At 44.1% G+C, this 24460-nt stretch overlaps 1 protein-coding gene across 1 annotated transcript in view; it reads left to right on the top strand.

The window, feature by feature from the left end:
- The window catches only part of LOC117502473, an 87152-nt gene extending 71750 nt beyond the window's left edge, over positions 1–15402 (top strand). The window contains exons 9-10 of the mRNA XM_034161528.1: positions 6178–6270; positions 13691–15402. Coding sequence (XP_034017419.1) covers positions 6178–6270; positions 13691–14143 — 546 coding nt within the window. The 3' untranslated portion in view covers positions 14144–15402. The remainder of the gene's footprint in view (positions 1–6177; positions 6271–13690) is intronic.
- The last annotated feature ends 9058 nt before the right edge of the window (positions 15403–24460 follow it).

Below are 24460 nucleotides of genomic sequence, written 5' to 3'. Positions count from 1 at the left end.
CCACAGACCTCAATTCCTCAGTGCCCTCCGCACTCTGTCTTGTTCTTCGCTGCCGACGAACCTGGGAGCGGGCCAAAAGGACATTGATCCGCTCCTCCCACGCCTATAAGTCCGCCGCGGACCGTAGACGGACCTCCGCACCCTCTTATGAACCCGGTCAGAAGGTATGGCTCTCCACTCGTCATCTCCAGTTGAAGGGCCTGCCTAGAAAATTAGCTCCTCGGTTTGTCGGTCCATTCCCAGTCACCAAGCTTGTTAATCCGGTTTCTGTTTGTCTTCGGCTGCCTAGGTCCCTGCGTATTCACCCCACCTTTCATACCAGTCAGGTTAAGCCAGTTCGGTCCAGTCCTTTATGCCCTCCTGCTGTTCCCCCGCCTCCCACTGGTGGCCCGGTGTTTGCGGTGCAGCGGCTCTTGGACTCTCGCCGTCGTGGTCGTGAGGTGAAGTATCTGGTCGACTGGGAGGGTTATGGCCCCAAGGAGCGGTCGTGGGTTCCCTCCCGCTTTATTCTTGATCCTGTCTTGATCCGTGACATTCGTGCCTCTCATCCTGCTGTGCCTGGGCCGTCCGGGGTCGGCTGTAGGAGGCGGGGTACTGTCAAGAGTTGAGTTTTGTTTGTCTGTTTTGTGTTTTTCTTGGGCCTGGTTTGTTTGTTCTCTTGCTGGGGTTTTCTGCTTGGGGTTGTCTGTCTCTCTCTCTGGCCATGCTCTGGTTCTGGTGCTTTCCTGGCACACCTGTTTCTGCTTTGCTGATTACCACCTGGGGTGATATAAGCTCACTGAGGTTGTTTGTCTCTTGCCAGTTTGTCACGCCCTGTGCCTTCATTCCAGCTCTGTATCCGTGTTCCATAGTCTTGCCTACTTCCTTGTGTGTATCTGACCTCCTGCCTGTTACTTTGACCACGCTTGCTTGCCTGATGATTTTTGTACTGTTGTTTTTCCTGGACTGCTTACTTGTGTACCGACCTCTACCACTCTCAAATATAAAGTCTTCTGAAAACCAGAGCTGTCTGCTTGAGCCGTGCATTTGTGTCCTGCCATTCCGGACCATCCACCCTGATACTTGTGGTGATGACTGTAAAAGCCAAAATGTCATCACTGATGGAAGCCGTACATAACTACAAGTGTCTAATTTTTTGAACACTGAGCAGAATAAATGTGTGTGTCTCTGTGTTGACGTGTGTATTGTTGTCTTAATGTTACACTGTAATCTATGCAGGGATGTGTGTTATTTGTGTATGTATTGAATGTGGAGGTTGAGTTCGCCTTTGTGTCACTCGATCTGACAGGTTATTGATCTCTCAGACAGCAGAGGCGGATCAGGTCAGATCTCACAGACGTCTGGAGACGAAACCAGATCGTCTGATGTGGGAGTCAATCACACCCCTCCACCTCCATCTCTCGCTTCCTTCTTCCTTTCGTTATGTTTTTCCACTCATCCTTCTTTATGATTTCTCTTCTTACCTTGGTGGGATTGAAGAGGCTTATGTTCCTTTGCCATCTTGAATGACAATATATGTGAAGGATTTAATCTCTTGACTCTTCACTCAATCTTTGACTTTTGAGACAAAATTGATTTTTACTGACACAGGTCTTTTATTTTCCGTCCTTCGGTGCTTTATGCAGCATAAAAGCACATTTTTTGAAAGCACACAGCTCCTTCAGCTCCATTTCCTCTCAGCTGTGGTGACTAGTGAAGTCATGTGGCTGTCCCATTTAACCCTTTATGACCTCATAAATATCAAAGAATTTACTATGCACTAATTGATAGAAAATCTTTTTAAATTTCAGGAAAATCAGGTTTCAACATTCTCGGGTTCTAATAATAATGATAAGAACTGGAAAGTATTATAATATATTATTATTTTATTTCTTCATGTTTCAAAAAAGATTATTTAAACAAGTCAGCTTCTTGGATTAATGTTTGTAAAGATGCTAAATATAGCGGCTAAAATTAGTGTTGAGCATGTCACCATTTTTCTCAGTAAATATATTTCTAAAGGTGCTATTGACATGACATTTTCACCAGATGTCAGTAACAACCCAAGTAATACACACACATGAAGAAACCAAAACAAATAAGTACAGAAATCAACTTATGTGTAACATTGTGAAATGTCACAGGAAAAAGTACTGAACACATGACTAAAGGAAGGTGCAAAAAGGCATGGGAAGCTAAGACCACAGCTGAAATCGACCAGTAATTAGAAAGCAATCCTGCCCTTTATCAGTGCAAATTAATATCATATGGTTCAGTCCCAACTGATGGCATATTTAAAGGTGTCTCATTACCAAGGTGTTACACAAGAAACATCTCATGAAGGGTAAAAGCAAACAGCACTCTCAAGATTTTCACATCCTTATTGTTGCAAAACATACTGATGGCACTGGTTACAGAAGGATTTCTGAACTTTTGAATGCTCCAGTGAGTATTGTTGAGGCCATAATCCGGAATTGGAGAGAACAACATTTCACCATAAACCGGCCACGACCAGGTGCTTCTTGCAAAATTTCTGACAGAGGAGTGAAAAGAATGATCAGAAGAGTTGTCCAAGAACCAAGGACCACTTATGGAGAGCAACTGAACAATTATTTAAAAGAAAACAATAAGTAATGCACTCAACCGCCATGACGTGTATGCACACTCACCACTCTAGACTCCTTTGTTGAAGAAAAAGCAAATTGAAGCTTGTTTAAAGTTTGCTGCACAACATTTAGACAAGCCTTTGAAATACAGGGAGAATATAGTCTAGTCAGATGAGACCAAAATTGAGCTCTTTGGATGTTATAATACACACCATAAATGGCACCGTACATCACCCCAAAAAACACCACACCAACAGTGAAGTTTGAGGTGGGAACATCATGGTGTGGGGCTGTTTTTCAGTATCCAGCACTGCCAAACTTCATGTAGTCGAAGGAAGACTGAATGGAAAAATGTACTGAGATATTCTTAATAAAAATCTGCCAGGATGATGAAGACGAAACAAGGGTGGACATGTCAGCAAGATGATGACCCAAACACACAGTCAAGGAAACTCTCAGCTGCTTTCAGAGACTGAAAATAAAGCTGCTGAGTTTGTAGAAGAGGTCTATGGATTTGAAGACTGTGTGGAAGAATGGGCCAAAATCACACCTGAGCAATGCCTCCAACTACTTTCTCCATACAGGAGGCATCTTGAAGCTTCATTACCAACAAAAGCACATTCGTGAGTTGTCTCACAGCAAGAACGTCATTGGTTTGATTCCCACTTGTGGCCTTTCTGTGTGGAGTTTGCATGTTCTCTCCGTGTTTGCGTGGGTTTCCTCCGGGTGTTCCGGTTTCCTTACACATTTAAAGACATGTAGGTCAGGTGTATTGGAAACTTTATAATTGTCCAGGTCTCTCTTGCAAAAGAGATCTCAATCTCAATGGGACTAACCTGGTTAAATAAAGGTTAAAAAATAAAAAAGGCTTTTGTACAAAGTACGAAATAAACTTCAGTAAGTGTGTTCAATACTTTTTCCCTGTGTCATTCCATTTTATTACACAAGTTCATTTCTGTACTTATTTGTTTTGGTTTCATTATATGTGTGGATTACTTGGGTTGTTACTGACATCTGGGGAAAATTTCATCAGTAGCACCTACAGAAATATATTTACTGAGAAAAATGGTGACATATTCAATACTTATTTTACCCGCTGTATATCAACGTTAACTGCAGAAAGGTTTGTAACTGTTGATCAAACTAAATAATAACAATAATCAGGTTTCTCACCAGGATTTTTTCAGAGCATAGTGGGGAACTTAGCAGGGCATAGTGGGAGGATCCAGGGGCATCCCCCAAGAAAATTGTGACATTTATAACCCTTTGAAACACTATTCCCTGCGTTTTGAGGGTCACGTTGTGTTGCTAATTGAGACGTTAAATAATGCGCGACCCCTTCTTTAAAAAAGAAAAACAAAACAGAAAAGCTCCCCCCATGCTGGTTAAATCACAGCATAGGGCCCCCTATGCTCAATTGCACTGGCGAGAACCCTGATAATAGTAATAATAATAATAATTGTCATGCTGTCATCTAGTTGTGGGGTTTGTTCATATTTGCCGTCCCAAGTCCTGGGTATGTTTGAGTTTGGTCTGTATGTTACATCTTTGTCAGCTGTCATGTGTAGGTGAGTATGCTTCTTCCTCCCTTGTCCCGTGTGTGTGATGCTGTGCCCCCGTTTGGTGTGAGTGTGTTTGTCTCGTCATTTAAAGGGATGGTCTTTATACCACTAGTGTTCGTCTCTACAGTAAAAACTAAACTTTTGGATTTTGTTTTGCCTTTTAGTACATTTGGAACAGTTTAGAAAAGTACAGCTAAGTTAGTTCTTATTTCTGTTGTGTAATATTTGCATTTTGTGGAACAGCAGTCCCATCCTGTCTGTTCTGAAGGAATACTTGTGGTTGTTCTCAGATTCTGGTTTATCTGTCTGGTATGTCTGGTTGTTGTTTTATTATGCGTCTTGTGTCTTTGGTTCCTTTATATGTTGAGTGTCAGTTATTTCCTTGGGATTTTCTGCATTATGTTTGACATGTCTTTTGTGGTGCTTTTTTGGGTCCTGATTTATGTCTCTTGTATTTTCTTTGGTCTATGTTTATGCATTGTGGTTTCTTTTAGTGTCTTTGGATCTCTTTGGTTATTCCATGTTAAATATTTGTTTTCTCTTAAATGCTTAGTTGGTTATGAGTTATGCTCTTGGGTTATTTAGTCTCTTGAGGATCCCCTGGTTTACTGCCCCCTTGTGGTCATTCTAAGTTCTTCACATTTCTTGATTAGCTTTGATTATTTGCACCTGTGTTTGTTGAATCTGCCTTATTTATATCACGCCCTGATCGCCTTTCCTTTGTGGGTCCATTGTCTTAATGTTTGAGGGTTAGGGAGTCCTGCTGTTTCTTCTCGGTCTGGTTTGTGAGTACTGTTTATTTCTTCTGTACAGAATTGTATTTTTGTTGGTATTTGGTATCCTGGGTCCCTCACCAAGTTGTCTGCATGATTTTGTTTGTTTTCACTTTGAGCTGTAATAAATCATCTGGATTTTTTTGACACACAGCCTGCTGAGTCAGTCGACTTGCTTCTGGGGTCCTAAATCTGTTTAGTTCCTGGTCACCAACCCTGAAAATAATAATAATAATCATAAATTGGACCCAAACTATCAATGTTTTTGCACAAAAAGCCAAATACAAATCCACATCATGCAAATAAAATCAACTTTGTTGTCTTTTTCCTCTTTCGCTGTTTGTCCCACAGAGCGACACTTCATTTAATGCATATTGTAGCTGTTGCCATGGCAAAACCAAACCTGATTGGACCATCAATCCATCAATCAAATCCTCTGCTCCCCCACTATTGAGTTACAGTGAACGTCTCTAAAGTTTAAAGTGTTCCCATTAACGACGCCATCAGGAAGCAAGGAAACTTCGTTAGGAAGCTAAATTTTACCCCAGATTCTACTTCATACATTCTTTGGGTTTTATAGTGGGGCGGCATAGCAAAACAGTTGTTAATTTTGTGATAAAGGCATGGAATTTGGCACACATATTCTAAATTAACTGTTTATTTTCAGATATGGAACCATCCTGGAGCTGGCTTCTAATGAGCTATAGGGGTCAATAAAGATTTACACAATCATGTTGAAAACTATGCCGCATTATTTGTCTGATCATAACGATTCCCAAAAGGTACAGTTTGGACTGTCAATGACAGAATTCCATTGAGTTATGAGGTAAAAACAGGAAAATGGTGACAAGGTCAGTTTCAGTTTGTACAGTTTGTCAAAAGTTAAAGTTGCTCCAATTTTGGTAAAAAATGATGCAAATTTTTATGGAAATTTTAGCTAAGCTGCACCACTATTAATCATAAGCTCAGGGTCACAAAATATATTTCACCTTTTGTTCTGGAGAAGGTCCGCTTTGTGCACTAGGCCAGACCGCGGTGGTCATAACGGGGTAAAATGTTTGTGTCTGTGTATTATGGATAGACTGATTATGGGCTGAGCCGAGAATCGGTCTATCCCATCGGCAGAGCTGACTGGCACAGCTGATAATCGGTTTATACGGCAGACCTGTTGCGTTGTTTTTGTTGTTTTGATCCTATTCTGGTGTGTGTGTGTGTGTGTGTGTGTGTGTGTGTGTGTGTGTGTGTGTGTGTCTCCAGGTGGTCCATGAAGCTTACACTCGGTTCACAGAAGAATCTCTGCTGCAGTCTGTGTGCGATAAGCCATCAGAGAGCACAGAGGTCACCATCAAGGTCAGTCATGGAAGAGCAGAGCTGCAAACTCTCACTCACACAAAATACAGCATCTACAGTTGTGCGCAAAATTTTGCATACCATCCATCCATCCATTTGCTTCCGCTTATCCGGAGTTGGGTCGCGGGTGTTGGGAAAGTGAAGTACACGGACCCACGACAGGGGGCGTAAATGAACGGCCAATAGGAAGTCCGGAAAAATAACAATTTATTCTGCAAATGTGCACAACCACCAAAATATGCTTTTAGTCTGTCAATCAATCTACACAAAAGATGACGCGTGGGCAGGCCCGAGGGTAGGAGACGCCTATCCAGAGAAGAGCCGGGACCCACGAGGTTCCACCGCCAACGGAGACCTGCAACACACCGGAGCCGCCACGTCCTGAGTCCCCAGGTGGCCACCACTTCCAGCTGTCAGATCTGGTACTGCTGGCAGGAACAGACACAGGTTAGAGGTGGTCCTGAGGTGGGCCTGGACCGAGGGGACCTCGACCTCTCCCTCCACAGTCGGAAACAATGGGGGCTGGTACCCAAACACACCTCAAACGGGGAGAGGCCGGTCGCCGACGAGATTTAGCTATTATGGGCGTACTCGATCCAGGCCAGATGTTGACTCCAGGCTGTCGGGTGTGCAGAGGTTACACACCATAGGGCCTGCTCCAGATCTTGGATAGCCCACTCCGCTTGTCCGTTGGTCTGAGGGTGGTACCCGGACAACAGGCTTGCGGTGGCCCCCAGTTCCCTACAGCAACTCCTCCAGACTTGCGAGGAGAACTGGGGACCACGATCCGAAACGATGTCCATCGGGATACCATGCAGACGCACGACATGGTGGACCAGAAGGTCTGCAGTCTCCTGGGCTGTCGGGAGCTTCGGGAGGGCCACGAAGTGGGCCGCCTTGGAGAACCAGTCCATTATCGTCAAGATGGTGGTCATTCCCTGGGATGCAGGGGGACCTGTGACGAAGTCCAGGCCTATGTGGGACCAGTGGCGTCGAGGTACGGGCAACGGCTGGAGGAGTCCTTTTCCAGCTGGTGCACAGCCTTGCCCCTGGCACAGGTGGTACAGGCCCGGACATACTCCCGGACGTCGGCTTCCATTGATGCCCACCAGAACCACTGCCGGACCACTGCCACGGTTCTTCGCACCCCTGGGTGGCAGGAGAGCTTGGAGCCGTGACAGAAGTCCAGAGCCGCAGCCCTTGCATCTGGTGGGACGTACAGTCGGTTTGCTGGTCCACCACCTGGGTCTGGGTGATGGGTCAGGGCCTCCCTGACGACGTTCTCTACATCCCACATGAAGGTGGCGATGATAGCGGACTCTGGCAAGATGGTGACTGGTGGATCTGACAGCTCTGTTTTAACTTTCTCTTTGTGTACCCGGGACAGTGCGTCAGACCTTTGGTTCTTGGTCCCAGGGCGGTAGGTGATCTGGAAGTTAAAATGTCCAAAAAACAGTGACCAACAGGCTTGCCTGGGGTTCAGACGCTTAGCGGTCCACATGTACTCCAGGTTCCGATGGTCAGTGAAAACCGTAAATGGAACCACAGCTCCCTCCAACAGGTGTCTCCACTCCTCCAGGGCCTCTTTCACCGCCAGGAGCTCCCGATTGCCGACGTCAGAGTTCCGTTCTGCTGGGGTTAACCTGCGGGAGAAATAGGCACAAGGGTGGAGAACCTTATTGGACTCCCTGCTCTGGGACAGCACGGCTCCTATCCCTGAGTCAGAGGCATCCACTTCAACAATAAACTGGCGGATAGGATCGGGCTGCACCAGAACTGGTGCAGTTGAAAACCGGCATTTCAACTCCCTAAACGCGGCTTCGCACCAATCCGACCAGGTGAAGGGGGCTTTTGTGGAGGTCAGGGCTGTAAGGGGACCAACAACTGACTATAGCCCTTAATGAACCTCCTATAGAAATTTGCAAAGCCGAGGAACTGTTGCAGCTTCCTACGGCTAACCGGTTGGGGCCAGTCTCTCACTGCCGCTACCTTGGCCGGATCGGGTGCTTCGGAGTTGGAGTAGATGATGAACCCCAGGAAGGACAAAGAAGTACGGTGGAACTCGCACTTCTCGCCCTTCACAAACAGCCGGTTCTCCAACAACCGCTGCAGGACCTGACGTACATGCTTAACATGGGTCTCAGGATCCGGGGAGAAGATGAGGATATCGTCCAGATACACAAAGACGAACCGATGCAGGAAGTCCTGCAAGACGTCATTTACTAACGCTTGGAACATCGCGGAGGCGTTAGTGAGGCCTAACGGCATGACCAGATACTCAAAGTGACCTAACGGGGTGTTAAATGCCGTCTTCCATTCGTCTCCCTTCCGGATCCGAACAAGGTGATAAGCATTGCGAAGATCCAGCTTTGTGAATATTTTGGCTCCATGCAGGGGTGTGAACACTGAATCCAACAGAGGCAACGAGTATCGGTTGCGAACCGTGATCTCGTTCAGCCCTCTATAATCAATGCATGGACGGAATCCGCCGTCCTTCGTGCCCACAAAAAAGAAACCTGCACCCAACGGGGAGGAAGAGTTCCGGATTAACCCGGCAGCTAAAGAGTCCCGGATGTAGGTCTCCATTGATTCGCGCTAAGGACGTGAGAGATTGTACAGCCTACTGGACGGATACTCAGTGCCCAGAACCAAATCAATGGCACAATCATACAGTCGGTGCGGGGGAAGCGTGAGTGCCAGATCTTTTCTGAAAACGTCAGCAAGATCATGGTACTCAGCCTGTACAGCCGTAAGATTGGGGGGGACTCGGACCTCCTCTTTAGCATTCTCACCGGGTGGGACAGAGGATCTTAAACACTCCCGGTAGCAGGTTTCGCTCCACTGAGCCACAACCCCAGTCAGCCAGTCGATCCTGGGATTGTGCTTAATCATCCATGGATAACCCAAAATAATTCTGGAGGTAGCTGGTGTTACAAAAAACACAATCTCCTCCCTGTGATTTCCAGATACAACCAGTGTTAAGAGCTGTGTCTGGTGTGTTATTATTGGAAGAAGGGTGACATCTAGTGCCCGTACCTTCAAAGGTGAAGGAAGGGCCACTAGAGGGAGCCCTACCTCCTTCGCCCATCTACTATCCAGTAGATTCCCCTCTGACCCCATGTCGATTAGTGCTGGGGCATGAAGGGTTAAATCCCCACAGAGGATTGTGACTGGGAGTCGTGTGGATTTACGTGGATTCCCTACGTGAGTATTATGGCTCACCCTTAGCCCAGTCTCTAAGGGCGAGCGTTGACGTTTTGACCGCTTGGGGCAGTTTTTCTGCATGTGCTCACTCGAGCCGCAGTAAAAACACTCTCCACGTGCCAGCCTCCTTTGTCTGTCATTCAATCTCATTTTAGCCCTGCTTGTGTCCCTAACATCATCAGCAGGGGGAGCTGTTGTCACGCGGAGCGCTCTGGCTTTGGAGCGGGGGGAGGACGGCGCTGCTTCAGACCTGGAAGGGAGAGTGGCGGCGCGTGTCCGGCCACACCCCTCGTCTCGCTCCCGTCGATTTTCTTCTAATCGGTTGTCTAACCGTATAACTAGGTCGATAAGCCCGTCTAAATCCCGCGGCTGATCCTTCGCTACCAGGTGCTGCTTTAGGGCCGGAGACAGCCCCCTTATAAAGGCGGCGCGGAGTGCTACCGCATTCCAGCCGGCTCTCGCTGCCGCAACGCGGAAGTCGACTGAATACTCAGCGGCGCTCTGGCGCCCCTGTCGGATTGACAGTAGCACATTAGAAGCGGATTCGCCTCTGTAAAGATGATCAAACACCTGTCGAAACTCCCTGATAAACTCAGTGTACGTCAACAGGAGCCGTGAATTCTGCTCCCAGAGTGCCGTATCCCAGGCGTGTGCCTTGCCCCGAAGCAAATTAATCACAAAAGCCACCCGGCTGTGGTATGACGCGTACATCACGGGGCGTTGTGACAAAATGAGGGCGCACTGCATCAGAAAGTCCGCGCACGTTTCGTCACAACCCCCGTACGGTTCCGGGGGGCTAATGTAAGCTTTGGGAGAAGGGGGGAGACCCTTGAACCACCACTGGATCATCAGTATTAAGCAATAGGCCCGCAGGAGGGGTTGCTGCAGCCGCGCCTGACGTGCGCACCTCTACCTGAGCGGTGAGATCCTCCATCCTGCGGGTGAGGTGAATATCCTGCTCGGTTAACAGATCCAACCGAGCCATAAAGTTGGTGAGAATGTGCTGCAGCTCACCCAACTCACCTCCTGGTGGAGCCTGCGTACCTTGCATTTCCATTGGTGGTTCAAACGGTGGTAAACACCCCTCTAAGTTTATGACGTGGCCGAGTTATCCTGTTGGGAAAGTGAAGTAAATGGACCCACGACAGGGGGCGTAAATGAATGGCCAATAGGAAGTCCGAATAAATAACAATTTATTCTGCAAATGTGCACAACCACCAAAATATGCTTTTAGTGTTGTGTGTGGGCCGCCAGAAGAGGAGGTACTGCTGGCCCACCACCAGTGGGCGCTCTGCCTGAAGTGCGGGCTTCAGGCACGAGAGGGCGCTGCCGCCATGGACACAGCCGGGGGTGACAGCTGTCGCTCATTACCTCTTGACAGCTGTCACCCATCTACTCAACATCATCTCACTCCATAAAGACCAGACGTCATCTCCACCTTGTTGCCGAGATATCATACTTCATAGGAGGTAATATCCTCAGCCTTTTGTAAATCTGTTTATTGTGAGTGTTTGCAGGAGAACCGGTCGTTTTTGAGGAGGCTGTGCAAGACGGCGCTCCTTTTCAGCTGAGACCGCTGCAACGCGCTGAGTGTGAGGTGGAGGTGGCATTCCTACCGTTATTGTTACTGGGTGTACACACACCCACACTTGACTGTCTTTGTTCTTCGCCAGCAGTACCAGATCTGACAGTCGGGGACGGTGATCACCTGGGAATTCGGGACTTGGCGGCTCCAGTATTCACCAGGTTCTGGGGCGGCGGAAATCGTGTGGTTCCGGCTCTCCTCAAGACAGACGTCTTCTATCCTCGAGCCTGCCCACACGTCACCTTTGTGTATTGACTGTTGTGATATTCTGAGATTGTCTGTATGTTCGTTGTGCACATTCACAACATTAAATTGTTATATTTTGGCTCATCTATTGACCGTTCATTTGCGCCCCCTGTTGTGGGTCCGTGTCACTACACTTTCACAATATTTAGTCTGTCAATCAATCTACACAAAAGATGATGCGTGGGCAGGCCCGAGGGTAGGAGACACCTATCCAGAGAAGAGCCGGGACCCACGAGGTTCCACCGCCAACGGAGACCTGCAACACACCGGAGCCACCAAGTCCTGAGTCCCCAGGTGGCCACCGCTTCCAGCTGTCAGATCCAGTACTGCTGGCAGGAACAGACTGGTTAAAGGTGGGTGTTTGTACACCCAGCAAACAGTCAGCAAAAATACAGTTCCTTTCTGGGGGAAAAACCTCCACTTCCAAACACAGGAACACAAAGTATATGCAGTGCCTTATGTATCACGTAATCAAAGTCTGAAGTGAGGAGTGGAAACGCCAACTCCTCCAACTTCCACAAACTCGGCTACAAGCTGCAAATGTACAAAAAGGTTACGACTGCAAAAAGCTCTGCTTCAAAAACGTGTGCATACGGCACAGAAAGGCTGAGTAGTTTTCCTGACGGGTAAGCTGATAACTCGGCAGAGTTCTGATGATTCTCCCAGGCTTTTATGGGTGGTGGTGATGATGGCTGATGACTGACAGCTGTCAGTACCGGCGCTCCTGGAGCTCCTGAGAGGCGGCTGCGCCCTCTGGTGCCTGAAACCCGACAACAGGCAGGGCGCTCGCTGGTGGTGAGCCAGCAGTACCTCCTCTTCAGGCAGCCCACACAACAGCGGGGGCAGTTTGCATACCCTGGCAGAATTTTTTATTTTATTTATTTATTTATTTATTGCCATTTTTTTGAAAATATGAATGATAAAACAAAAACTTTTTTTCACTCATGGTTAGTGGTTGGGTGAAGCAGGTCAGGTGGATTAGAAACTTTATAATTGTCCAGGTCTCTCTTGCAAAAGGGATCTTGATCTCAATGGGATTAACCTGATTAAATAAAGGTTAAAATAAAAAAAAGGGTTTTGTACAAAGTACAAAATAAACTTCAGTAAGCTATTGGCTATTGTCAAACAAATGTGTTTACTCTTTTTAAATCAGTTTTTTTGTGTTATCATTCATATTCTCTGAAAAATGGCCAAAAAACAAAAATTCTGCCAGGGTGTGTGACCGTTTGAGCACAACTGTACGTAACAAGTGCATGACATGATGCTAAAACAACAAAACCATTTGTGACTGGATGTCAAATTGACATTTTAGAACGTGTACCTCCTGTGTGTCATCTCTAATTACTGTGGAGCTCATTCAGGGCTTCATTTATGGCCAAAATAGTGGATATTTAACTGATTTTTAAAGGTTAAGCTCAAAGGTCATCCAAGTTTTTCATGCCCAGAAGTTAACACGTGCTTATAATTCAGGGTCAAGCTACTGTTTTTCAGATATAATGATGGACATATGAGCAAACATCTCAGGATTAAAATATAGTAAATATATATATTTTACAAAGGTGGTAAAAGTAGCGTTGTAGAAGACTGAGCGATTGGTAAAGTTTTGAATTTAAAAAAAAAAAATTTGTGCCATTGGGATAAATCATGATCCAAGAATGGAAATCTTTGTGAATAATAATGTTTAAAAGTCAAATAAAATAAATAACAATCAAGCCAAAAAGAAATAAGAAGTGAAAGAAAAAGGAGACAAGGAGAAGACAGATATAAGTAGAGATGGAGGGGAGGAGGAAGACTGTGCATATTCTTGCTATAATACAAATAATTAATGTTCTATCTTTCTTTGAATGAAAATATTCTTACTGTAGCACTCAAACATTAATTATTTGTATTGTAGCAAGAATTGTTATTACATATGAATTATCTTAAAATATTTCTGTATGTTCATGTTGTCGTCAGCTTTCAGTGAAAATAAGTAGGACGCCACTGCAGTGGAAATACAATCGATAAATGTGCTCATACAATTATTCTACATCAGTTATTCACTTTCCTTTTATTTACAATTTCTTTCCTCCACTTCATCTCTTCCACATCTTCCCTCTTCCTCATCCCCTCCATCTCTCCTTATATCTGTCTTCTCCTTGTCTCCTTTTTCTTTCACTTCTTATTTCTCTTTGGCTTCATTGTCATTTCCTTCTTCACTTCTTTCTTTCTCTTCACCTCTTCTTTGGGTCTTTCCTGTCCTACTTTGCTCTCTTCACTTCATCTCCTCGTTCCTCCACATCTCATTTGACCTTTTCCTCTTGTCTCCTTGATTCATCTTATGTGCTTTTACTTTTGCTGTCCTCACCTCATTCCTTTTCTCTCTTATCATCTCCTCTCCTCTAGGGCCTCGAGGTATCCAAACCCGGCCGTTACCAAGCTCTCCCCTCAGAGAATTTCTTGGAGATGAGTGACTCCGGGGTGGAGTTCACCTCCTCTGGTATCCCGCTGGACAGTGACACTGACGGTGCAGTAACCTACGCCTCCCGTAAGCCCCTCCTCAACGCCATCTCTCCCACAGCCGTTGCAGCAGGAGTTCACTCCAACAGCCCGGACGCTCCTGCGGGTCTCGATGGTGACCTCAGCACCACTCGAACCCCTGACTCTGTCATGAGTGCTAGCCCCACCTCCAATCCTTGCTCGTTTCCTGCTGCAACCCCTGATGGCAGTTTGCGTGGGTCTGCATCACCGGGAATGGCCTCCAGGGGCACCGTTGGGTCAGAATCTTTGAAGTCAGCAGTGGAAGATGCTGAGAAGAGAGAAGCTGAGCAGAAGGAGGCCTCAGGTCAGAGCACCTGAGAGGAGGTGCTGTGGTGTTTTTTTTCCATATCCACAATCATCATCCTCTAAGTTTTTTGGGAACCACCACATCTCCCAGCACCAAGTCTTTGCTCACCGCATTTGAAAATGCATCACAGACAAAGCGCATCATTGTTCCACCTGGATGTCAGTGTAGTCGGGAGGGAAATCAGTCAGTCGCACAAACTGCACAAATGGAGATTTGGAGACATCACACACTGCAAAACGAGAGCTCCATCAAACAACGAACAAATCATCTCTCTGCATATGGAAAATGCATGCATTTAAATTTAAACATTAGATATTCAGATGTTTGTCCTTGGTAACCTTAGAGTAGACTGACTGCATGCAAACTTAAACGAGCAGTGCAGACTCAAAAACAAAACAAAACACAAGACAACGTTATAACGACATGAAAAAGGCTTTAGGATGACACCCAAAGGGGATTAAATGCTTTAATTTTCTGTAAAACGTCTACGGCAGCAGAAGGAGAAAGCGTGTGGCCTCTTGAGGTGGGTCCTGATGTCTTTCCTCCTTTCCTTCCACCCACTCGCCGACTCTGTTATTAGCTGCACAAACACGACGAGGCGTTTGAGAGCTTAGACAGAACAGCTTGTCTCAGCAGTGGATGACGAAAACCCTCCTCAGTGCGCTCTGTTTGCAAAACCTGCAACCTGAAGCGAGCAGCGTTTGACTGACTTCACACAGATGTTTTTGGGCATCAAACCTCTGACATGTCTGAACAAATAGCTTAAAAACAAGCGCAGACTGAGGTAACTCCCCTTTTCCTCTCCATCCATGCCCTCAGTTGTCTCACCTTCTGTCAGTGCCATGCTTTGCTACACTTGTGGGACTTTTGGAACAGTTCCAGAGACTGCAATTGAATTCTTGGCCATTTTACAGATGGACCAGTTCACAGATGCTGAGAATGAGGACCACTGATGAAGGGGAGGACACAGATGGAACAAAGTGCCGTTTGAGGCGGGGAGACGAATAGCCTGCAAGATTTTTCTTTTGCCTCCTGCTTTCATCAGCTCCCATCCACGTGATGGAGCGCTGATTATTGCATCCCAGTTGTTTGCCAAAATGAAGCGATTGGAAAGCCACAGTCGAATCAATCTGCGATAATGATGCCGCCGCAGCCCAGATGAAGTCAGAGTGAATAACAGCATCCTGCGTTATTATATTCAGTGCACCGTATGGAGATATGATTCCTCTTGGCTCATAAATAACAGGAAAAGTGAAGGGCATTCTAATTGCAAAAAAAAAAGTAAACAGGTCCCACATTTATGGTTATACTGAAGATCTGCTGTCAGATCGAAATCATTGATATAATGGTCAAATGTTTACACGCATTTTCTGCAATTTCATCTTTGTAATTCATAGGGATTCAATAATTCAGAACTGATGTTCTTAAATACTGCAGGTTTTATTCAGGTTATATAGGTGCAAAAGACACCAAATGCACCATGGGACATTATGCAGACACATTCAGGTAGCATTTAAATGGGATCCTTCAATGCAGTTTACATAATCCTGCTTATGTGACTTCATTAGACCTGACGAAATGGTATTTGTTGATTGCAGTTTAAAGCTACAGTGTGTACGATTTTGCAGTGTTTATGAGCAGAAACAGAATGTAGCATTCATAACCATCCGTTCATTGGAATGAGCTCTTCGTATCCTCATGGGAGCAGTACCCTCGTGGATGCCACCATGTTGCACTCCCCATGTTGATACAGGAGCCCAAAAGGGGAATACTTTCATATTTTGTACCTGAAAGACTGAAGAAAAAGCAGGAATCAGTTGTTGCTCCCCAACAGACAGCGCAGGCTGACAGCTTTGAGAGCCCTCACCATCAGACACCTGTTAGGCATTGCTGCCTGTCTGCCAGAAAGTCCTCCATTCTACCCGGTCACTGTATAGGCCGGTTCTCTCAATGTCTTCCAGTGATGACTCTCTAACATCAATAGCATCCCTGATGTTCTCCATCCTCCTTTTCATTGGTTTTCCTCTGTTTCTCGTTGTAGTAGGTCACCACCTAAGCCACCTTGCTGGGGTCCTGATCCATTCTCTTGACATGATGACCAAACCATTGTAGCTGGCTTTGCTCAGTAATCACCATAAAAATGCCCTTTGCATCTCGTCTCGGAAAGACCAAGTACATCGTTCTACCATCATGTCCACGATCTTCTCCACCTTATCCTCTGTGGTGCCAACATTTGATTTGTAGCAATCCTTATGCCTCTACCTTGACATTGTCCAGAGTCATACCCATCAGTATTCCATGTGTCCAATCTATAATGCCTTGTTTGTGGCACCATAGCAAAAGAATAATCAGTTGCTAGCTTGCTGGTCCTGCCACAGTTTCCTTCTCCATGGGCCCTTAGTGATTTTCCAGTCAAGCTGCGGTTTGAACTGAGGATAGTCTGCTCTTGAGCCCAACCCTAGACCATCGCCTCCCCATTTCAGAGACACTGACCCGAAGTCATGCGAACAAGAGTCTCGGGTCTGACGAGAAACATGAACTTCAAAAAACATTCTTATTTATGAATGAGATGGTGGTCGGAGGGGCCGTAGGTGCAGAATGGCAGCTACGCTTCCATCAGTATGCCCCAGAGCAGCTGTGGCTACATGAGTAGCTTACCACCACCAATGTGTGAATGTGCAAGTGAATGAATAATAGTGCAATTTTTACGTGCTTTGGGTATCTCATGATAATAAGGCGCTGTATAAATCTAATTCATTATTATTATTATTTGTTAAAACAATGAATACATTTTGTAGCTCAACTCGATGGATGAGATGTTAAAGCACGTCTCGACGGGTAGTTCATCTTGATGGGACACAGGCATTGAGATTTTTTGCAACAGTTTTGTGACATATGTACTCCCAAGCTGTGGGAGAGGTCCATAGAAAAGAATGCGACCAAAAAAAAAACAAACAAACAAAAAAAACAGACAAAACAACAAAGATCTGACCAAACTTACATACACTAGTTCTGCTTTAATTGGAGTGAGTGTATAGAAAATGGATGGATGGATGGATGGATGGACAAGACAAGGCAAAGGAGCATGATTTACAGTTGACAAAGAAGCAATAAACATGAAGGGGAAAAAATTGTGACCGGTGATGGCATAATGCATGAAGCAACCTCACCACTAGAGGGTGCTAAGTCTTCCACATTGTAGCTTTCAGTCTGTTATTGTTCAAAAATTGTTTGTTCTTGTTCCAGCTTTTCAATTGTGTGATGTTCTGTCTTGGGGGGGGGGTTGCAGAGTCAGGGTTCAGTAAACGTGGAAGGACTGTGAAGGATGTGTCCAGTAGTGGCACATTTAATCAGGTGTGGAACAAATTTAAACTCAATGTGTTGGAGAAGCACGGAAATAAAAAAGTGGCTGAAAACAAATAAAAGTGAGATAGTTGACCCTCACAGGATGGAAACGGCAAAATGAATTAGGTGTTCAGTTAGATTAAGCTTTGACAGTAATTTCTTTTCTATGCTGCTGATGAAGATTGCACACTGACTGGAAGCTGGTTTACACCAAAGATAGTAATCTTCGTCGTGATAAGAGATCCCATTTAAAGTGTGCTGGGAGCAGAATGGCTTCATTATGTCAGTATGCAAAATCTGCTTGATTTATGACCGATACGCGAGTGGCCTGTCGGGGGACACAGCAGGTCCAAATTAAAACAACACTCACAAATGTAGGAAACACTCACACATACAAACAAAACAGGTAGTTTGATCAAAAGACATATTGAAAATTGACAAAATAAAACAAAAACAAATTTAAGGACCCCTTCACACATAGTGCAAATTTGGTCAAAATGCGCATGAAGCAGAAATCGTATGCCATATGTCTAAAATTGTAGCTGCTTCCAACGCCTTCGTACACCCGTTACTACAACTATTTGCACACCCCAGCAGCTGAAAGACAGAGTGTGCCCTGTGAGAGCCCATCGAACCCTCTCACGGCAGGTGTCGGCCAAATTCCAGCTGACACACACGAACATGTAACACCGCTCGCTTGGCACTTAGAAAATGTGCAGCCATTCACACTGTCGTCACAAAAACAGTCAGCAGATGGTCACTGTCGAGCTGGATGTGAAATTTGTCTAAGTGCCCCCACGAGTGTGGAGTTGCAAAAAGCCACACACATGTGGTGCATGTGTCTCGCACGTGTGCGCGTGTGTCGCACCCCCCTCCCCAACACATCTGGCATTCCGGGGGGGAGGGGAGCACGCTTGCATAAAATGTTTATATGTATGTACAGATCTGATCACATGGGGGCCGGACAGTGAGGTGTGATCGCACACAGCACGGGGAGGGGCCCATCAGCTGATCACAGCACACTGACAGCTGGATGATGGCTCAGTGCACACGTTACAAACACAGAAACCACCGCCAGGACAGTTATATAAATAATTACAATACCTACATACGCAATTACATAACAAATAACGAAAATGAATGACCACATAACACAGTGACACGTTGGTCTGGGCGCTGAATGGAGGGGGGGGGGGGGGGTGTAAAGATCTCTGCTCCTGGATGTCCCAGCTTGAGAACGCGTTCTGTGTTTGGAAGGACATGAACTTACAACATTCCTCTGTGAGAAACGTGTCTCTGCCTGCTGTCCTCACGTGGAAATATATGAAACATCTTTTGCCTTTGCGCCGGGTTGCAGCGGCTGCACACAGCGCACCTCCTTCATGTCCTTGTTGATTTCAGGCATTTTTCCACTGTAATTACAGGCCAGCGATGGTAGCACAGTGGTAAAAGTTTCTGTCTTACAAGTTCATATCCTGTGAGTGGCAGTTTTTTTTAATTTAACCAGGGTTGTTTAACCGCGGGGTTCTGTACTGCGTCCCCTTTTATTCATTAGTTATGTTAACACAGTGATATGCACTAATTATACAGCTTGTTATTATTTGCTTTTCCTCCACATCAGCAGTGAGATATGGTGCACCATGTCTCAGCTGCTCACACTGTGTTCCTGCTCGCACGATACCATCGCGTGCATGACACTCTCGCACTGGGATCGTGCACGCCTGCCCGTCAGCTCGATGTGTTCGTGGTTCGCTCACACGAGCTGTTCCGCCGTGAGTCGCCCAGATTTGTACTTAATCGTACTATGTGTGAAGGGGCCCTTACCTGCATAACATACAAAAGTTTATTTTGACGTGTCTGCTGAAAATTGACTTAACACACAGAAAAGCCCATATGTGCTGCAGAGAGCCACAACACGACAGATGTACTAACAACACAAGAAGAGGTTTGTGTCCAGAAGCCTTTTTTTTTAACAAACAGATTGGCAGCACGGTGGATTAGTGGTTAGCACTGTTGCCTCACAAGAAGGTCATGAGTTTGATTCCCATCTGTGACCTTTTGTATGGAGTTTGCATGTTCTAACGGTGTTTGCGTTGGTTTCCTCCCACATTTGAAGATGTGCAGGTTAGGTGGATTGGAAAGCTGGACTAACCTGGTTAAATTAAATTGTGCATCACGGTGCTCTGCTCTGTATTTTTCTACCTGGTTGGCAGAGCTGAGTACATTTACTTTGCTGATTACTTTACACTTAACTGAGTTAAATTTCCCTCTTTTTATTATTTTATTTGCAATGCAATAAACAGTAGATGTCAGTCAGTTGTGTGAATTTGCAGCAGACTTGCTATCAAATTAAATTATTAACATTTGTATTTTATATGTTTGCAAGTTTTCCTTCCATTTGCAAGACATTTTAATGCAACAACCTGTTGTTTAATTAATGCTGATATTTTTGTATTTGTAGCTCTTTTCTACATTTGTTTGTGCTGTCTTAATTTGGATGTCCAATGGCTCCGATCAGCCACTGTCATGATGCCTCTTCAGGTTACGAAAAGCGATCTGCAAAACAAAAGCACAATATTAAAACAGCAAAACAGCTCACACTGTGAACAAAAGTGGTACAAATAAATAGCAATTACTGTAAATATGGAACAGTCATCTGCAAAAAAAATAAAAATAAAATAAACACAATGAGCTTATACAGGAAAACGAAGTTTGGCTTGAATATATATTTATTGCAAAGTGAAACATCACGAGTGTGTAAAATGACTCACCTATATGTTACTGGATTAACAGTTTTGTACCGCTGTTTTATACAACAGTGCAGGAAATTTGACCCGTTCAGTCATATAAAAACAGTCACGAAGAAGATAAAGTTCTCCAACCTGACTTGGTGCAACATGCAAATATCAGGTCAGTTTGAACAGGCTCTGTATGGGAGTGAGGAGGAATATTTGAGGGCTCGTTAAGCAATATGCAATATAATGGCACTGAGCTCTCATTAAAATCTGTGGAGCAGAAAGAGGAATTATGACACATTTCAATGTCAGTCGCTCCCAATCATCTTTTTTTCCCAATGTTGTAAATACAAATACATATAATATGCATGTGAAAATAATATTATGCGAAGCTTATGCAATATTTTATACTCCCAAAATGCTGCATTGAACCTTTAAGCACATGTCACAAAGTAGAAAAATGAACATGTAAGAGCTGCAAAGATGCTCCAGTTGCACTTGTCTTTTATTTGGAGTAAAGTCCTTCCATGAGTCACTTTCTCAGCTCATGTTCATATTTGTCATCTGATACAGTGTAATCTGCCTGGCTGAGAGGTCACATGACCACAAGCATGGGGTGTGACGGGCTTTACGCCATGACAGGACTTCATTTGGTGCTCAGCCTGTTTGGTTCGGGTCCTCACTAAGCCTGCACCTGTTCACATGTTCTTTCACTTCTTCAGCATTTACTTGTTTAATGAATATGGTGAAAAACCCTTGATCTTTGACTAAAATGTTCAAGATCAAAGAAATGACTTTTGGGGAAATTTCTAAAAAAAAAACACTGCATATGTTTCTCAAGTGCAGGTCAGTTTCTGTTATTTAACTTTTTATCCCCCGCTGGCTGAAGGCCCAAAGGGGCATTACGTCGTGGCGATTCTGCCCATCTGTCTGTTTGTCCAAAAAATGGTGAAAGTGTTCTAAAATCAACTCATGTCACATTTTTAAGAGGAGTTTTGTGAAACATGGTACAATTCCATGTTATAGATTGATAATACGCATGTTATCATATTGTTTGAGTTGAGCCCATTTTACCAGTTATGGTCCTTGATTAACAAATCTAGACTTTGTCAGTTTCATCAGTGGGTGCTTGCATTCTGAAGTCAACTCATGTCACATTTTTAAGAGGAATTTTGTGAAACTTCATGCAATTTCTTGTTATAGATTGATAATACGCATGTTACATATTGTTTAGTTGAGCTCATTTACCAGTGTTATGGTCCTTGATTAACAAATCTAGACTTTGCCAGTTTTCATCAGTGGGGTGCCAGGCATTCTGAACTCAACTCATGTCATGTTTTTTAAGAGGATTTTTGAAACTTGGTGCAATTCCTTGTTATAGATTGGTAATATGCATTTATATATTGTTTGAGTTGAGCCCATTTTACCAGTGTTATGGTCCTTGATTAACAAATCTAGACTTTGCCAGTTTCATCAGTGGGTGCCTGTATTCTGAAGTCAACTCATGTCACATTTAAGAGGAATTTCATGAAACTTGGTGCAATTCCTTGTATAAGATTGGTAATATGCATTTTATAATATTGTTTGAGTTGAGCCCATTTTACCAGTGTTATGGTCCTTTATTAACAAATCTAGACTTTGTCAGTTTCATCAGTGGGTGCCTTGCATTCTGAACTCAACTCATGTCACGTTTTAAGAGGAGTTTTGTGAAACATGGTACAATTCCTTGTTATAGATTGGTAATACGCATGTTATCATATTGTTTGAGTTGAGCTCATTTTACCAGTGTTATGGTCGTTGATTAACAAATCTAGACTTTGTCAGTTTCATCAGTGGGTGCCTGCATTCTGAACTCAACTCGTCACGTTTTTAAGAGGAGTTTTGTGAAACATGGTACAATTCCTTGTTATAGATTGGTAATACGCATGCTATCATATTGTTTGAGTTGAGACCATTTTACCAGAGTTATGGTCCTTGATTAACAAATCTAGACTTTGCCAGTTTCATCAGTGGGTGCCTGTATTCTGAAGTCAACTCATGTCACATTTTAAGAGGAATTTCATGAAACTTGGTGCAATTCCTTGTTATAGATTGGTAATATGCATTTTATAATATTGTTTGAGTTGAGCCCATTTTACCAGTGTTATGGTCCTTTATTAACAAATCTAGACTTTGTCAGTTTCATCAGTGGGTGCCTGCATTCTGAACTCAACTCATGTCACGTTTTTAAGAGGAGTTTTGTGAAACATGGTACAATTCCTTGTTATAGATTGGTAATACGCATGTTATCATATTGTTTGAGTTGAGCTCATTTTACCAGTGTTATGGTCGTTGATTAACAAATCTAGACTTTGTCAGTTTCATCAGTGGGTGCCTGCATTCTGAACTCAACTCGTCACGTTTTTAAGAGGAGTTTTGTGAAACATGGTACAATTCCTTGTTATAGATTGGTAATACGCATGCTATCATATTGTTTGAGTTGAGACCATTTTACCAGAGTTATGGTCCTTGATTAACAAATCTAGACTTTGCCAGTTTCATCAGTGGGTGCCACATTTTTAAGAGGAATTTTGTGAAACCTGGTACAAGTCCTTGTTTTTGGTTGGTATTGAGCATATTTTCATATTGTTGGAGTTGAGCCCGTTTTACCAGAGTTATTGCCCTTGATTAACAAACTGAGACATCACCACTGTCATGACTTGGTGTCTGCATTCTGAACTGAAGTGTCACATACCTTGAAATGTCATTAGAATGTAACAAGCACTTGTACCAAAGCAGTACTTGCCAGCGGGGGATACTGCGCTCTCAGAGCACTCTTGTTTATCTTTTGATCCAAGGAAATAAAAGAAAACCTCAACACAAACTGATTGTAGCCACTCGAAATAAAAAAGTCTCCTGAACAAGTTATGCACAACTTCACAAGCGGCAGGTTTTATTTAATCCTTCATACGCGCAGAACCAGAGAATGTTTTTTATATGAGAAAGGGAAAAAAAAACCCTGTTCATAATAAGGGTTGTCCTTTTTGAACAATGTATTTTTTTGTAACGTCACATTTAGCACTTAGAGTCTTTCTCCTGACTATACTATTGTATCTGCTGTTCCGGCGTATATATTGAACACTTTGTGTAACTGCAGCATGCTGACCTGTAGATTGCTGATATCTAATAGTAATAATATAAAACGCACTTGTTGACCTCTAGGTTCATGCTGACCTTCTTAGTTTGATACCTGCAGCTGAGTTTGCCCCTGATTTCCCACAATCCTCCTCGCACTAAACTCATGCATGTTAAAGGGGTCATATTATAGAATCTTTTCAAAACCAAGTGCAGAGGTTTAAAAAAGTGTGTAGCGCCTCCCCCGGCAGACACTGAGATGATGCATTCTAAAAAAACAACAAAAATGTTTTATGAGCCTGTCACTTTAAATGCAAAGAAGCTGCTGCATGCTTGCCACGCCCCCTCTCTGAAGGCAGGAGGAGCAGGAACATTCGGTCTCAGGATATGTGGGTGTGTCACGCAGACTGCAGCTCAGCTCAGTGGGCATGACTCAAAGGAAGCGGGAGCTCGTCCGTGACACACGGGAAAAAGTCTAAAATGAGCCTTTTCATGACTAGGAGGATCTTAGAGCGGGGGCATTTGTAACTGCAAGGACAAAATTATGTAGCTTTGAGGATGTTTAACATGAAACCACATTTTGCTGTAAACTCAGTAAAAAATAAAATTAAATAAATAAACAGATTTTCTATAATATGACCCTTTTACTGCACCATGTGTTTCAGCCAGGTGTTGCTCCCACAGATCTTAGTCTGCATCATCGTTTTGGGAAACCCAGAACAGTGAAGTGGCTGATTGGGGGGGGGGGTGGTGGTGGTCCCAACTGTCCTGTTATATTATTTATTTAGGTGAAGTATTGTCATTGTCAGTGTTACTGTGCATGTTACTTTCAGAAAATACCTTTTACATCATTAAAATGTAAACCATCTGAATTTATAAATGATATAATTATGCCCTACTTTGCTTTTATTCTTTATTTGGCCAGGGTTTTTTTTTTGTTCTTTTTTTTTTTTTGGTATGATTAATTTCGAGTGTTTTTCTGCTCTTGATGATGTGCTTCTCTATAATTACAGTTGACGTTCTTCCTCACACACACACACACACACACACACAATGAAACGTTCTGTGACTGGGTTATATAAATATTACTGAAGACTGAATGCATCTGATGAGTGCAAAATTATGCAACATGAT

The sequence above is a fragment of the Thalassophryne amazonica genome, chromosome 20 (assembly GCF_902500255.1).
Source record: "Thalassophryne amazonica chromosome 20, fThaAma1.1, whole genome shotgun sequence".
NCBI classification, from domain to species: Eukaryota; Metazoa; Chordata; class Actinopteri; order Batrachoidiformes; family Batrachoididae; genus Thalassophryne; species Thalassophryne amazonica.
This window is presented reverse-complemented; position numbering and strand designations above follow the sequence as displayed.